Here is a 13,785-nt window from a genome sequence, read left to right as displayed (position 1 = left end):
TCACCACAGAACATTCACTGACACGTCTACTGTACACTGACATCACTACAGAACATTCACTGACACCTCTACTGTACACTGACATCTCTACAGAACATTCACTGACACCTCTACTGTACACTGACATCACCACAGAACATTCACTGACACCTCTACTGTACACTGACATCACTACAGAACATTCACTGACACCCCTAGTGTACACTGACATCTCCACAGAACATTCACTGACATCTCTACTGTACACTGACATCTCTACAGAACATTCACTGACACCTCCATTGTACACTGACCTCACTACAGAACATTCACTGACACCTCTACTGTACACTGACATCACTACAGAACATTCACTGACATCTCTACTGTACACTGACATCTCCACAGAACATTCACTGACATCTCTACTGTACACTGACATCTCTACAGAACATTCACTGACACCTCCATTGTACACTGACCTCACTACAGAACATTCACTGACATCTCTACTGTACACTGACATCACTACAGAACATTCACTGACACCTCTACTGTACACTGACATCACTACAGAACATTCACTGACACCTCTACTGTACACTGACATCTACAGAACATTCACTGACACCTCTACTGTACACTGACATCTCCACAGAACATTCACTGACACCCCTACTGTACACTGACATCTACAGAACATTCACTGACATCTCTACTGTACACTGACATCTACAGAACATTCACTGACACCTCTACTGTACACTGACATCTCCACAGAACATTCACTGACATCTCTACAGAACATTCACTGACACCTCTACAGAACATTCACTGACACCTCTACTGTACACTGACATCTCTACAGAACATTCACTGGCACCTCTACTGTACACTGACATCACTACAGAACATTCACTGACATCTCTACAGAACATTCACTGACACCTCTACAGAACATTCACTGACACCTCTACTGTACACTGACATCTCTACAGAACATTCACTGGCACCTCTACTGTACACTGACATCACTACAGAACATTCACTGACACCCCTAGTGTACACTGACATCTCCACAGAACATTCACTGACACCTCTACTGTACACTGACATCTCCACAGAACATTCACTGACACCTCTACTGTACACTGACATCACTACAGAACATTCACTGAAACCTCTACAGAACATTCACTGACACCCCTACTGTACACTGACATCTTTACATAACATTCACTGACACCCCTACTGTACACTGACATCACTACAGAACATTCACTGACACCACAGAATATAACTGACTACATATTCACTGACACTACAAAATCTAACTGTCTGTACAGTGTACACCAACCCTTAGGCCCCTTTCACACAGACGGACCTGAACGGAAGCTCCATTCACCTCTATAGAGTGACGGATGTCAGCAGTGACAAGTCTGCTGACATCCGATCCGCTAAATGCAGACGGATGGAAACACTATTTTCCCTCCTGTCTATCGGATCGGATGAAAATGGACAGGTGGTGCGTTTTTTATCCGATCCCCCATAGAGGAGAGCGGGGCTCTGACAGGCCCGTCCTTGCACAGTGAGCGGAGACGGACCTGTCATCTGCTGGCTCAGCGGGGATCAACGGAACGATTCCTGCTGACCAAGTGGAGTCCGTCAAAAACTGACATTTTGTGAAAGAGCCCTTAAGTTTATAACTGAATCCACAATATACACGGCCTGTCCACATAATACCGTGTGGTTGGTGTGCACAGTATATTCTGACACTAATGGGAATGCACGGTATACAGTGATATAAATCGGTGCGCACAGTATATGACACTGATGGGAACACACAGTATACATTGATATAAATCCGTGGCGCACAGTATATACTGACACTGATGGGAGCACACAGTATACACTGTTATAAAGCGATGTGCACAGTATATGACACTGATGGAAACGCACAGTATACACTGATATAAATCAGTGCGCACAGTCTATACTGACACTAGTGGGACCGCACAGTATATACTGACACTGATGGGAGCACACAGTATACACTGATATAAATCGGTGCATAGAGTATACACTGACACTAAAGGGAGCACACAGTATACACTCATTAAATCGGTGCGCACAGTCTATGCTGACACTAATGGGAGCGCACAATATACACTGATATAAATTGATGCGCACAATATATACCGACACTAATGGAAGCGCACAGTATACACACTGATGTAAATCAGTGCGCACAGTCTATACTGACACTAATGGGAGCCCACAGTATATACTGACACTGATGGAAGCGCACAGTATACACTGATATAAATTGGTGCGCACAGTAAATACTGACACTGATGGGGCAGACAGTATACACTGATATACCGTAAATTGGTGTGCGCAGTATATACTTACACTGACGCTAATGGGAGTGCACAGTATACACTGTTATAAATCGGTGCGCACAGTCTATACTTACACTAATTGGAGCGCACAATATACACTAATATGAATTGATGCGCACAATATATACTGACACTGATGGGAGCGCATAGTATACACTGATATAAATCAGTGCACACAGTCTATAATGATACAATTGGGAGCGGGCAGTATATGACACCGATGGGAACATACAGTATACACTGACACTAATGGGGGCGCACAGTATACACTGACGGTAACATACAGTATACACTGATATATATCGGTACGCACAGTATATACTGACGCTGATGGAAACCCACAGTATGCACTGATATGAAACGGTGCCTAGAGTATATACTGACACTAATGGGAGCGCACAGTATACACACTTATATAAATCCTTGTACTGACACTGATGGGAGCAGTATACACTGACGCAAATTGGTGTGCACCATATACACTGACACGAGTCGTGTGCACCTTATACACCGACGCAAATCGGTATACACTGATTGGTGCGCACAGTATACACTGACCTGAATCGGTGCGCACACTTCAAAATGTAAAATGGAAGCACATGAACATGTTATAATGTTATGGCCTTCAGTCCATTGTGTATTTATAAGCAAATATCCCATTTATTGTAAATAATACAGTCACCTCACTGCTGAAATAAATGTTCTAGTTGTGGTATATGCTTCTACACTGTTTTTGTTACTACCAGAGTACACCCATTGCTGTCAGGCTGTGCACTGCCCCTGGGTGAAGGAGAGTTGCCAGTAGTTGTACATGGGCTGGCTGAGTCAGTTCAGTGTAAAAGCCCATAATGTCTGTTTTACACAGAAGTGTACTGGTCTACCAATGGGAAACGCCTTGTTGGCTCATTGATCTGAATGTGTGGAGGCGTAATCCCCATAGCATGATATCATGCGGATCATGCCCCCCGGATCATCCACTGTTTTCTGTGCTTCCTTGGGCTCCCTATTCTCTCATCTCCACCCCTCAGTATGCTTTTCTCAGTTTGTCCCGTCCCCCCCCCCCCATTCACCTGCTGGAAGCCGCTCTGTGTACATTAGGAGTTGCTCACATCATAATTGACATGAGACACAGGAGGGAGTCATGTGGTTCCCCATGCGGGGCAGCAGCTGAATGGAGTGGTGGAGGGGGTGAAGGAAAGGGGTGTATGTTGCTGGATAGGGGTGGGGGACAAACATGAACCTGTTGCTGTGCTTGGAGAAGGCACAGGTTTCCTGTAAGAAATTCTAAATAAATGGAATACAAGACCATTTCTAACCTAAAATCAAAGTTGAAGCACCAAAAAATGACTTAATTTATCGTAATATCTTTTGAATCTCCTTTCATGGTATTTTATTTGTTTTTAGCTGTTTTAGGTCCAACAAGAAAGACAGAATGACACAATGGAGGTCGCTGGTCCCTCCTTCCTCCCTGACAGCATCATCTACCAGATATTCCTGAGCTTGGAGCCTGTGGATCTGCTCTCAGCCGGGCTGGTGTGCAGGCGCTGGTATGCTGTGTCCCGTGACGACTTCCTTTGGAAGGAACTCTTCTACAGACACTACCATGTACAGAGGCTCGTCCACCGCTACCCAGGTCAGACCCATAGCTGGGCTTTATACTGGAATCCTTAGCATTTATGTGCAGCATAGAGGGGGGCGGCATGGACTGCAGGTTGAAAAATTGTGGGAAGCAAGTTTGGCACAAGCTCCCTCTGTATTGGTTTTCATACGATTACCAAAGTAGTATTAAACCTAAATTCAAGGATTTTTTTTTTTTATGACAGTTTACCAATTCTGAGATGTGATGGCTGCATTAGTTTACTTTTTGAGGTTTTCTCCTATTTTTATCTGGTGATCCAGCTGGTAAGTCTGTTTTTCAAAAGAACAAGCTGTTCTGCAGACAGTTGCAGGGAAGAGACAGACCTTTATCCGAAAAGGATAATACTGTTTGCTGATACTGCCTATAAAGTGTGAGCTGGAGTTTGGCTTCAAATTGTTTGACAATGCTGCTCTCCAAAGGCCCCCCTGTGCTCCTTTATCCAGAGTGGGGGCACTCTAATACAGGAGGTGTGCTACTGGCCAGATCACCAGGTGAAAACAGAGGGGGGGGGGGGAAACAAATGCAGCCACCACATTGAATGATTGGTAAGCTGCAATAGATTACATCTTTTGGGTTTAATATTGCTTTAAATAACCGACTGTGTATATACCAGTTTACATGTCAGTAGAAAACGAGGACGTCTGTAAATGGTTATTAATACTTTTAATTTAGTAAATGGCAAATGTTTTGTAGTGTATTGGAGCGTCAATATCTTGCTATGAATACTTGGTGATTTTATATTATGTCCCTTTCACACGGCAGGGTCATTGAGGTCCGCTTATCAGTTTTTCAGGCGGACCTGATCAGATGGTCCATTCACCCCTGTGGCCAGGTGGGTGTAAATGGACTTGTATCCATTTAAAGTGGAGGTTCACCCTAAAAAAAAATAGCCAAAAAGGCTAAAAAAAAAAAAAAAAAAAAAAAAAGGTCTGTTACTAGGCAGATCTTCCCCTTCTTTGTCCGTGGTGCTTCTCGGTCTCGTCGTCCTCACATTGTCTTCTGAGATATACAAAAAACAATTAAGTGGCGCTGAAAGGTGATGAATGTAGATATTATAACAAAGTAAATCATACAACAATATGAACAAATGAACAAATCATATATGAGAAGTTAGCAAACAGTGAGTCCATATGTAACAAACAGTGAATCACTGGAAAAATGCACCGCCAGTAAATAATCTCCTGTGATGGACGATTCAAGACACCACGGTGAAATGGAATGGACAATTATGTGAAAAAGTAACCACCACCAGGAAGGGAGGCTTACACTATTATTACGGTATTACACTATGGGACTTCGTTTTCTTTTATGTTCCTTGGATATGGTCTGATTTCTTGTGAGATACCTTCAAGACGTTGCCATCCCCCTGCTCTGGTTTACAGTGATGCTTTCCAGCCATCGTTCCTTTTATGTACCCAGATCCGATTGATGTGGTTTCACCAACTTACATACAGTCTATATTGACCCTTTAAGCGTATGTTTATTAGGGTTCAATATTTCCGGTAAGCCTCCCTTCCTGGTGGTGGTTACTTTTTCACATAATTGTCCATTCCATTTCACCGTGGTGTCTTGAATCGTCCATCACAGGAGATTATTTACTGGCGGTGCATTTTTCCAGTGATTCACTGTTTGTTACATATGGACTCACTGTTTGCTAACTTCTCATATATGATTTGTTCATTTGTTCATATTGTTGTATGATTTACTTTGTTATAATATCTACATTCATCACCTTTCAGCGCCACTTAATTGTTTTTTGTATATTTCACCACTTTCTTGTTTCACTAGATTGTTTGTGGCTGCTTTTCACACTGATAGCGCAAATTTATTCTTGTTTTTTGTACATTGTCTTCTGAGGAATGGGGCGCGCTGACTTATGGAAACTGTGTGTCTCCCAGAAGTCAGCCGCCCATTCACAAAGCGACGCCAGACTCGCGCATGCGCAGTAGGAAACGGGCAGTGAAGCTGCAAGGCTCCACTGCCTGTTTCCCTTAGTGAGGATGGCGGCGCCAGGACCAGCCACGATCGACGAATTGGCCTCGGGCGGCCCACATCGCAGGCAACCTGGACAGGTAAGTGTGCTTATTAAAAGTCAGCAGCTACAGTGTTTGTAGCTGCTGACTTAAATATTTTTTTTTTTAAAGCTGCACCTCCGCTTTAAATCCGCCTATCTCCGGGTCCGATTTAATATAAAAAAGAAAAACAGAAGGCACTCTGTCCACTTCCATTTAGGCAGATCATAAGGTAGTTGAGGACAGCGGAGTACATTTACTCTTGGCCGTCCATAGGGCAGGGCTGTGCAGACAGGCTGAAAGGCACCTGGTTCCTGTTGATCCAACCATTCTTGGTCCGTGTGTACCCAGCTTTAGGGGTGTGAGACGGCTGGCAGAAACGTCCTGTGAGGAGGAAGTGGGGGTGCTGTGCCATGGCCTAGAATGTGTAGTGGGAAGCTTAGCAATCAAGGGGAAGATAGGTGTGAAGGAGGTGCTGTGATGAGGGGAGTTGAGGTGGTACGAGGGATTGAGGTGGGGCAGGGATCAGCAGCATGGGGTGGAGGCATGAGGAGCAGGGGAAAGCAGCGTGGGATGGGGAGGCAAAGGTTTTAAATGCATTCTTCTCTGTTTTCACGAAGGAAAAAGGGGGATATAGTAACCAAGACTGTAATGTTAATAACATATGACAGAATGTACCTTCGTGGGTAACCAATAACAATATCAGAAATAGACTTGAAAATCTTAACACAAATAAGTCACCGGGACCAGATATCTTACACCCAAGGGTCCTTAAGGAACTTAGTCAGGTAATAGCTAGACCATTGCTCCTAATTTTTATGGACAGTTTACTGACTGTAATGGTACCAGCTGATTGGAGAAAGGCCAATGTGGTACCAATATTTAAAAAAGGGCCCAGATATATCCCTTGGAACTACAGGCCAGTTAGCCTAACATCAATAGTCTGTATTGGAGGGGGTGAGAAGGGAATATATCCAAGATTTTGCTAATGAAAATGATATCATTCGTATGGTTTCATGAAGGATTGTTCTTGCCAGACCAATCTATTAACATTCTACGAGGAAGTGAGCTGCCATGTAGATAAAAGAAAGGCCTGTGGATGTGGTGTATCTGCATTTTGCAAAGGCATTTGGTACATTTTCACACAAACGTTTACTTTACAAACGGAGATCTTTTGGCATGGCACGGCAGGAGACTGAGATGGCCACTCCAGAACCTTTGCTTTATTCTGCTATAGCCAATGACAGGTCGACTTGGCCTTATGTTTTTGATCATTGTCATGATGGAATGTCCAAGTACGTCCCATGCGCAGCTTCCTGGCTGATGAATGCAAATGTTCTTCCAGTATTTTTTGATAACATACTGCATTCATCTTGCCATCAATTTTGACCAAATTTTCCTGTGCCTTTTGTAGCTCACACATCCCCAAAACATCAACGATCCACCTCCGTGTTTCACAGTAGGAATGGTGTACTTTTCATCATAGGCCTTTTTGACTCCTCTCCAAATGTAGTGTTTATGGTTGTGGCCAAAAAGCTAAATGTTGGTCTCATGACTCCAAATGACTTTGTGCCAGAAGGTTTGAGGCTTGAGGCTTGGTGTCTTATTTCAACCTTGCCAACTATGGGTAGAAGGGGACAGTAGGGTAGGGAATGGGGGGTTGTGGAGAGGGTAAGCGGGTTTCTACAGCTTTGGATGTAGAGATGAGAAGCGGAGGACTACAGCATTGGATTGAGGGAGGAGCTAAGGGGGTGTAGCGTAGGATGGGGAGGACCTAAGTGTTATAAAGTCTCTCTCCCGATCTCTCTCGATCTCCCTCTCTATCCCCCAGGAAAGTTGGATATATTTTTTTGTTTGTTTTTCATTTTTCATATTTTTATCTTTTTATTTTGATCACAAAAGGAAATATCAACAGACACATTATCACTACTACAATCCATCAAATATGTATACATTTACATTTTCCCCCATCCTTAGTACATTTAGCGATCCACAATATGTATACCTATATATTCATTTGTATTTACATAAATTTCCCTCTTCCATCGTTACCATGTTCCTAAGGGCTTAAAATATTTATCAATGGCATCTCTTTTCCTCCTCGCCATTATTCCTCCCTTTCTCTTTTTTTTTTCCCTTTTTTCTCCTTTTCCTCCCTCTTACTCTACAAAGAGAAATGCCCCCCCCCACCCCCAAATCAACAACAGAACCCCCCTCCCCCCAACCCCAACAGAGATGGATCCATTCGGTTTCTGTTTTTCCCTATGTGCTGGTACATACCTCCTATTTCAGGTGCATAATTCCTATTGGGCACCCTCATTCCTCAGGTGCCCCATCTAGCATTCTTTTCCCTTCCTCCGAATACATAAATAAATTCCATCCTTTCCATGTTTTGTTGTACTGTTTTTTTTTATTTTGGGCTGTGAGGACCAAGTCCTCCATGGCCCCAGTCTCTCTTACCCTATTTAGCATCTCTGCAATTGAGGGTGGTCTGGGATCTCTCCAATGCCAAGTGACCCCGGCTTTAGCTGCGTTGATCAAATGACACAGCACAGACCTTTTATAAGTCTGCACCGGGATTTGTGTGCAATAAAGCAGTAGGAAGGCAGGGTCATCTGGTACCTGAAATTCTGTAAGGTTTTGGAGCTGTACTGGTGTATAGTACCATTGCGTCAAAAGTTTATAATTAGATTCCTGGGTCCATGTACAGACCGAGGAATTTAGGGCTAAATACATAATCTGTTTACGTTGAGTTTGAATAAAGGTCCTATCCAAATCTCTTTCCCACTTGCTAATGCCCGGCATATCAAAATCCTTCAAGGGTGTATTTAGTAACCCGTACATCTTGGAAACCACCCGGGGGAGTGTATTGGTGACCCAAGGGATCTCAAGGAATGGCTTACTTGAAGCGCATGCCAAAATTTTATTTCAATTTTATGAGTTGGTATGGGTTACTGTACACATAGTAACTGTACTTTTTACAGTCCTTTTAAGCCTGTGATGTTGTATAATATATTTGTTGCTACTTGTGACAGGCACAGACTCTTGGTATGCAGAGTTCCAGCGTCTTCATGACACGGTTCCATGTGTGGAGGTCCAGAGACTCAGAGAACACACGGACCAGGTCCTACACATCAGCTTTTCACATGCTGGGGACTTGTGTGCCTCTTGTTCTAAGGACTGTACAGTCAAGGTAAGCATAGGTAATTCCATGTTGTGTGTTATTTTAAGTTAACGGAGCATGTTGGACCTCCTTATTTATTTGCCTTTTGTCCTATCTGCAGATCTGGAACACCAAACACCCCTTTACTCTCCTGCACAGTGCTAACATGAGACCCCATCACTGGAGCTACACACAGTTCTCGCAGTTTAATTATGATGACACACTCCTTCTGGTGTCTGGGGTTTTTGTGGGACCCCATAACTCCTCCGCAGGGGAAATTGCAGTCTTCAGTATTGGTAAGGTGATGGAATGTAAACTATTTTGCTCATACAATATATTTTCTTCTGGACGTGTAAACACCTGTACACAGTTGGCAGAAGTCGGCGTACATCTCTCTTCTCTCTCCTTCTTTTCATGCTGTCTTCTCTCATTTCTCTCCTCATCTTATCTTCTTCCTGACTCTTAAATTCTGTTCTCTTTCTCCTTGCTCATTTGTCTCCCTCTTTCTTTGTAGATGGGTTCAACCTTTTGTCTCGGGTAAGGAATAAGCCATATGATGTGTTCGGCTGCTGGCTTAATAACACCCACCTTATTTCTGGCAATCTTCATCGCATGGGTCGCATCACCTCCTGCTCCGTCCTCTGGCTTAACAAGGCCTTCCAGGTGAGCGACAGACATATACAGCAACCTACATATACAGTTGTGTGAAAAAGTGTTGGCCCCCTTCATGATTTTTCATTGTTTTGCACGTTTGTTACACTTTTTAATGTTTCAGATCATCAAACAAATTTAAATATTAGTCAAAGATAACACAAGTAAACACAACATGCAGTTTTTAAAGGAAGGTATTTATTAAGGGAAAGCAAAATCCAAACCCACTTGGCCCTTTGTGAAAAAGTGTCAAGTTGTGGCACCCCCCCCCCCCCCCCCTTAAAACATAACTTAACTCTGGTTTATCACACCTGACTTCAATTTCTCTAGACACAACCAGGCCTGATTACTGCCACACCTGTTCGCAATCAAGAAATCACTTAAATAAGACCTGACTGACAAAGTGAAGTAGACTAAACAATTCTAAAAAGCTACACATCATGCCGAGATGCAACGAAATTCAGGAACAAATGAGAAAGAGAAAGTAATTGAGATCTATCAGTCTGGAAAGGGTTATAAAGCCATTTCTAAATCTTAGGGACTCCAGCAAAACATAGTGCAAGCCATTATCCACAAATGGCGAACACATGGAACGGTGGTGGTAGTGTGATGGTGTGGGGCTGTTTCAGGACCTGGAAGACTTGCTGTGATAAATGGAACCATGAATTCTATCTACCAAAAAATACTGAAGGATAATGTGTGGCCATCTGTTCGTGACCTCAAGCTGAAGCAGACTTGGTTCTGCAGCAGGACAATGATCCAAAACACACCAGAAAGTCCACCTCTGAATGGCTGAAGGGAAAAAAAATGAAGACTTTGGAGTGGCCTAGTCAAAGTCATGACCTGAATCCTATTGAAAGGCTGTGGCATGACCTTTAACCACTTGAGATCCGCGCTATAGACGAAATACGTCCGCAGCGCGGCTCTCAAGTGCCAAGTGGCCGTTTAAACACGGCCTCTTATGTGCATTACCCGCGCGCGCCACTGGGTGGCGCGCGGCGGGTAAAAACTGTCCCGACGCATCGCCGAAGACCCGATGCGTGTACCGGGCGGCCGCGATGTCCGCCGGGTACACGCGATCGTCGGTGACACGGCGGTGACAGCAGGGACGTGGAGCTCTGTGTGTAAACACAGAGCTCCACGTCCTGTCAGGGAGAGAGGAGACTGATCTGTGTCTCTTGTACATAGAGACACAGCATCGGTCCCCTCCCCCAGTCACCCCCCTCCCCCCACACAGTTATAACACACCCAGGCTACACAGTTAACCCCTTCCTCACCCCCTAGTGTTAACCCCTTCACTGCCAGTCACATTTATACAGTAATTCGTGCATTTTTATAGCACTGATCGCTGTATAAATGTGAATGGCGCCAAATTTGTGTCAAAAGTGTCCGATACGTCCGCCGCAATATCCCAGTCCCAATAAAAATCGCAGATCGCCGCCATTACTAGTAAAAAAAAAAATCATAATTCTGTTCCCCATTTTGTAGGCGCTATAACTTTTGCGCAAACCAGTCGCTTATTGCGATTTTTTTTTTTTTTTTTACAAAAATAAGTCGAAAAATACGTATCGGCCTTAACTGAGAAAAAAAATAGTTTTTTTTTAAAAAAAATTGGGATATTTATTATAGCAACAAGTAAAAAAAATATATATTTTTTTTAAATTGTTGCTCTTTTTTTGTTTATAGCGCAAAAAATAAAAACCGCAGAGGTGATCAAATACCACCAAAAGAAAGCTCTATTTGTGGGGAAAAAAAGGACGCCAATTTTGTTTGGGAGCCACGTCGCACGACCGCGCAATTGTCAGTTAAAGCGACGCAGTGCCGGACGCTGAGATTTCGCCTGGGAACGAAGGGGGTTTATGTGCCCAGTAAGCAAGTGGTTAAAAAGGCGGTCCATGCTCGAAAACCTTCCAATGTGGCTAAATTGTAACAATTCTGCAAAGATGAGTGGACCCAAATTCTTGCACATTGCTGTAACAGACTCATTGCAAGTTATCGCAAACGCTTGATTGCATTTCTTGCTGCTAAGGGTGGCCCAACCAGTTATTAAGTTTAGGGAGCAAACACTTTTTCACACATGACCATGTGGGTTTGGATTTTGTTTTCCCTTAACACCTTCCTTTTTCCTTTTCACTTGTTACTGGTATCAGCTAATCAGATTCTTAAAAAAAATATATATATATATATATATATATATATAATCGAGAGCAAATTCAGAAACGTAATATGTACAGTCTGGAGGAAAGAAGGGAAAGGGGAGACATGATTGAAACCTTTAAATGCATCAAGGCAGTGAATAAGGTTCAGGAGGGCAGTCTTTTCCATATGAAACCAAAATCAAGAACACAGGGACATGACCTTAAACTAACTGGAGGAAAGTTCAAAACTAAACTGAGAAAGTATTATTTTGTAAGGGTAGTTGATGTTTGGAACAAACTTCCAGCAGAGGTAGTGAGACAGTCAACCGTAAATTGCATCAAACATGCTAGGGATAAACCTAGATCTATAAAATCATTTTTTTTTTTTTTTAACCACTTAACCCCCATATTGCTGGTCAAAGACCAGAGCACTTTTTGCGATTCGGCACTGCGTCGCTTTAACTGACAATTGCGCGGTCGTGCGACGAGGCTCCCAAACAAAATTGCGTCCTTTTTTTCCCACAAATATAGCTTTCTTTTGGTGGTATTTGATCACCTCTGCGGATTTTAGTTTTTGCGCTATAAACAAAAATAGAGCGACAATTTTGAAAAAAAATAATATTTTTTACTTTTTGCTATAATAAATATCCCCCAAAAATATATATAAAAAAAATTTCCCTCAGTTTAGGCTAATACGTATTCTTCTACATATTTTTCGTAAAAAAAATCGCAATAAATGTTTATTGATTGGTTTGCGCAAAAGTTATAGCGTTTTCAAAATAGGGGGTAGTTTTATGGCATTTTTATTAATATTTTTTTTTTACTAGTAATGGCGGCGATCAGCAATTTTTCCTGCGACATTATGGCGGACACTTTTGACACATTTTTGGACCATTGGCATTTTTAATAGCGATCAGTGCTATAAAAATGCATTGGATTACTATAAAAATGCCACTCAATTTACACTCACAGCTCCCGTTCCTCGCTCTGTAACGAGCAATCGCGGGTGCCCGGCGGTGGTCGCCCCTAGTGGCCGCTGCGAGAGCCGACGTAGAGCTATGGGCTCTCGCGCAGGGAAGCCGACCTGCCGCCGTAGAACTGCGGCGGCTGGTCGGCAAGTAGTTAAAGAGGAGTTCCACCCAAATTTGGAACTTCCTCTTAACCCACTCCTCTCCCCCTTACATGCCACATTTGGCATGTAATTTTTTTGGGGGGGGAGTGGGGGCTTCAGCACGAGTGGGACTTCCTGTCCCACTTCCTCCTTCCTGTAGGCGACTAAGCTTAATGGCCTTCAGGAAGTGGCTGCTGTAGGCGATCGCCTAGGACACGTCACAGGTCCTAGGCGATCTCCTGGGCAATTACACGGCGCGGCGCCGGGCCACGCCGCTCGCGCATGCGCAGTGGGTGCCCGGCTGTGAAGCCGAAAGCTGTCACGGCCGGGTGCCCACACTGAAGATGAAGATGCCGGCCGGGGAGGGGGGGAGAGGAGCGGAGCCCCGGCCGGCGCGTCGCTGGAGCGCTGGAGCAGGTAAGTGCCTGTTTATTAAAAGCCAGCAGCTACACTTTTTGTTGCTGCTGACTTTTAATAAACATACAAATGGCTGGAACTCCCCTTTAAATGGGCAGTCTCGATGGCCTACTCGTTCTTTTTCTGCCATCACTTTTCTATGTTTCTAATTGCAGCTGATGTCTGGTTTCTAGATAAGCAAACACTTTTTATTTCACACAGGAGACGGTACAATGAAAAGTCCAGTTAAATGATCTAAACAAGTAAAGGAAATGAAAGCTAAAAGCATATTGG

At 43.5% G+C, this 13,785-nt stretch overlaps 1 protein-coding gene across 1 annotated transcript in view; it reads left to right on the top strand.

Moving 5' to 3' along the window:
- FBXW5 (F-box and WD repeat domain containing 5) overlaps window positions 1-13,785 on the top strand; it is a 72,981-nt gene that overhangs the window by 830 nt on the left and 58,366 nt on the right. Inside the window, exons 2-5 of the mRNA XM_040324493.1 lie at window positions 3,786-4,014; window positions 9,068-9,225; window positions 9,317-9,491; window positions 9,710-9,858. Of these exons, the coding sequence (XP_040180427.1) occupies window positions 3,822-4,014; window positions 9,068-9,225; window positions 9,317-9,491; window positions 9,710-9,858 (675 nt within the window). The 5' untranslated portion in view covers window positions 3,786-3,821. The remainder of the gene's footprint in view (window positions 1-3,785; window positions 4,015-9,067; window positions 9,226-9,316; window positions 9,492-9,709; window positions 9,859-13,785) is intronic.

The sequence above is a fragment of the Rana temporaria genome, chromosome 9 (assembly GCF_905171775.1).
Source record: "Rana temporaria chromosome 9, aRanTem1.1, whole genome shotgun sequence".
Lineage (NCBI taxonomy): Eukaryota > Metazoa > Chordata > Amphibia > Anura > Ranidae > Rana > Rana temporaria.
The sequence above is the reverse complement of the archived record's forward strand: the minus strand, read 5'-3'. Positions and strand labels throughout refer to the sequence as shown.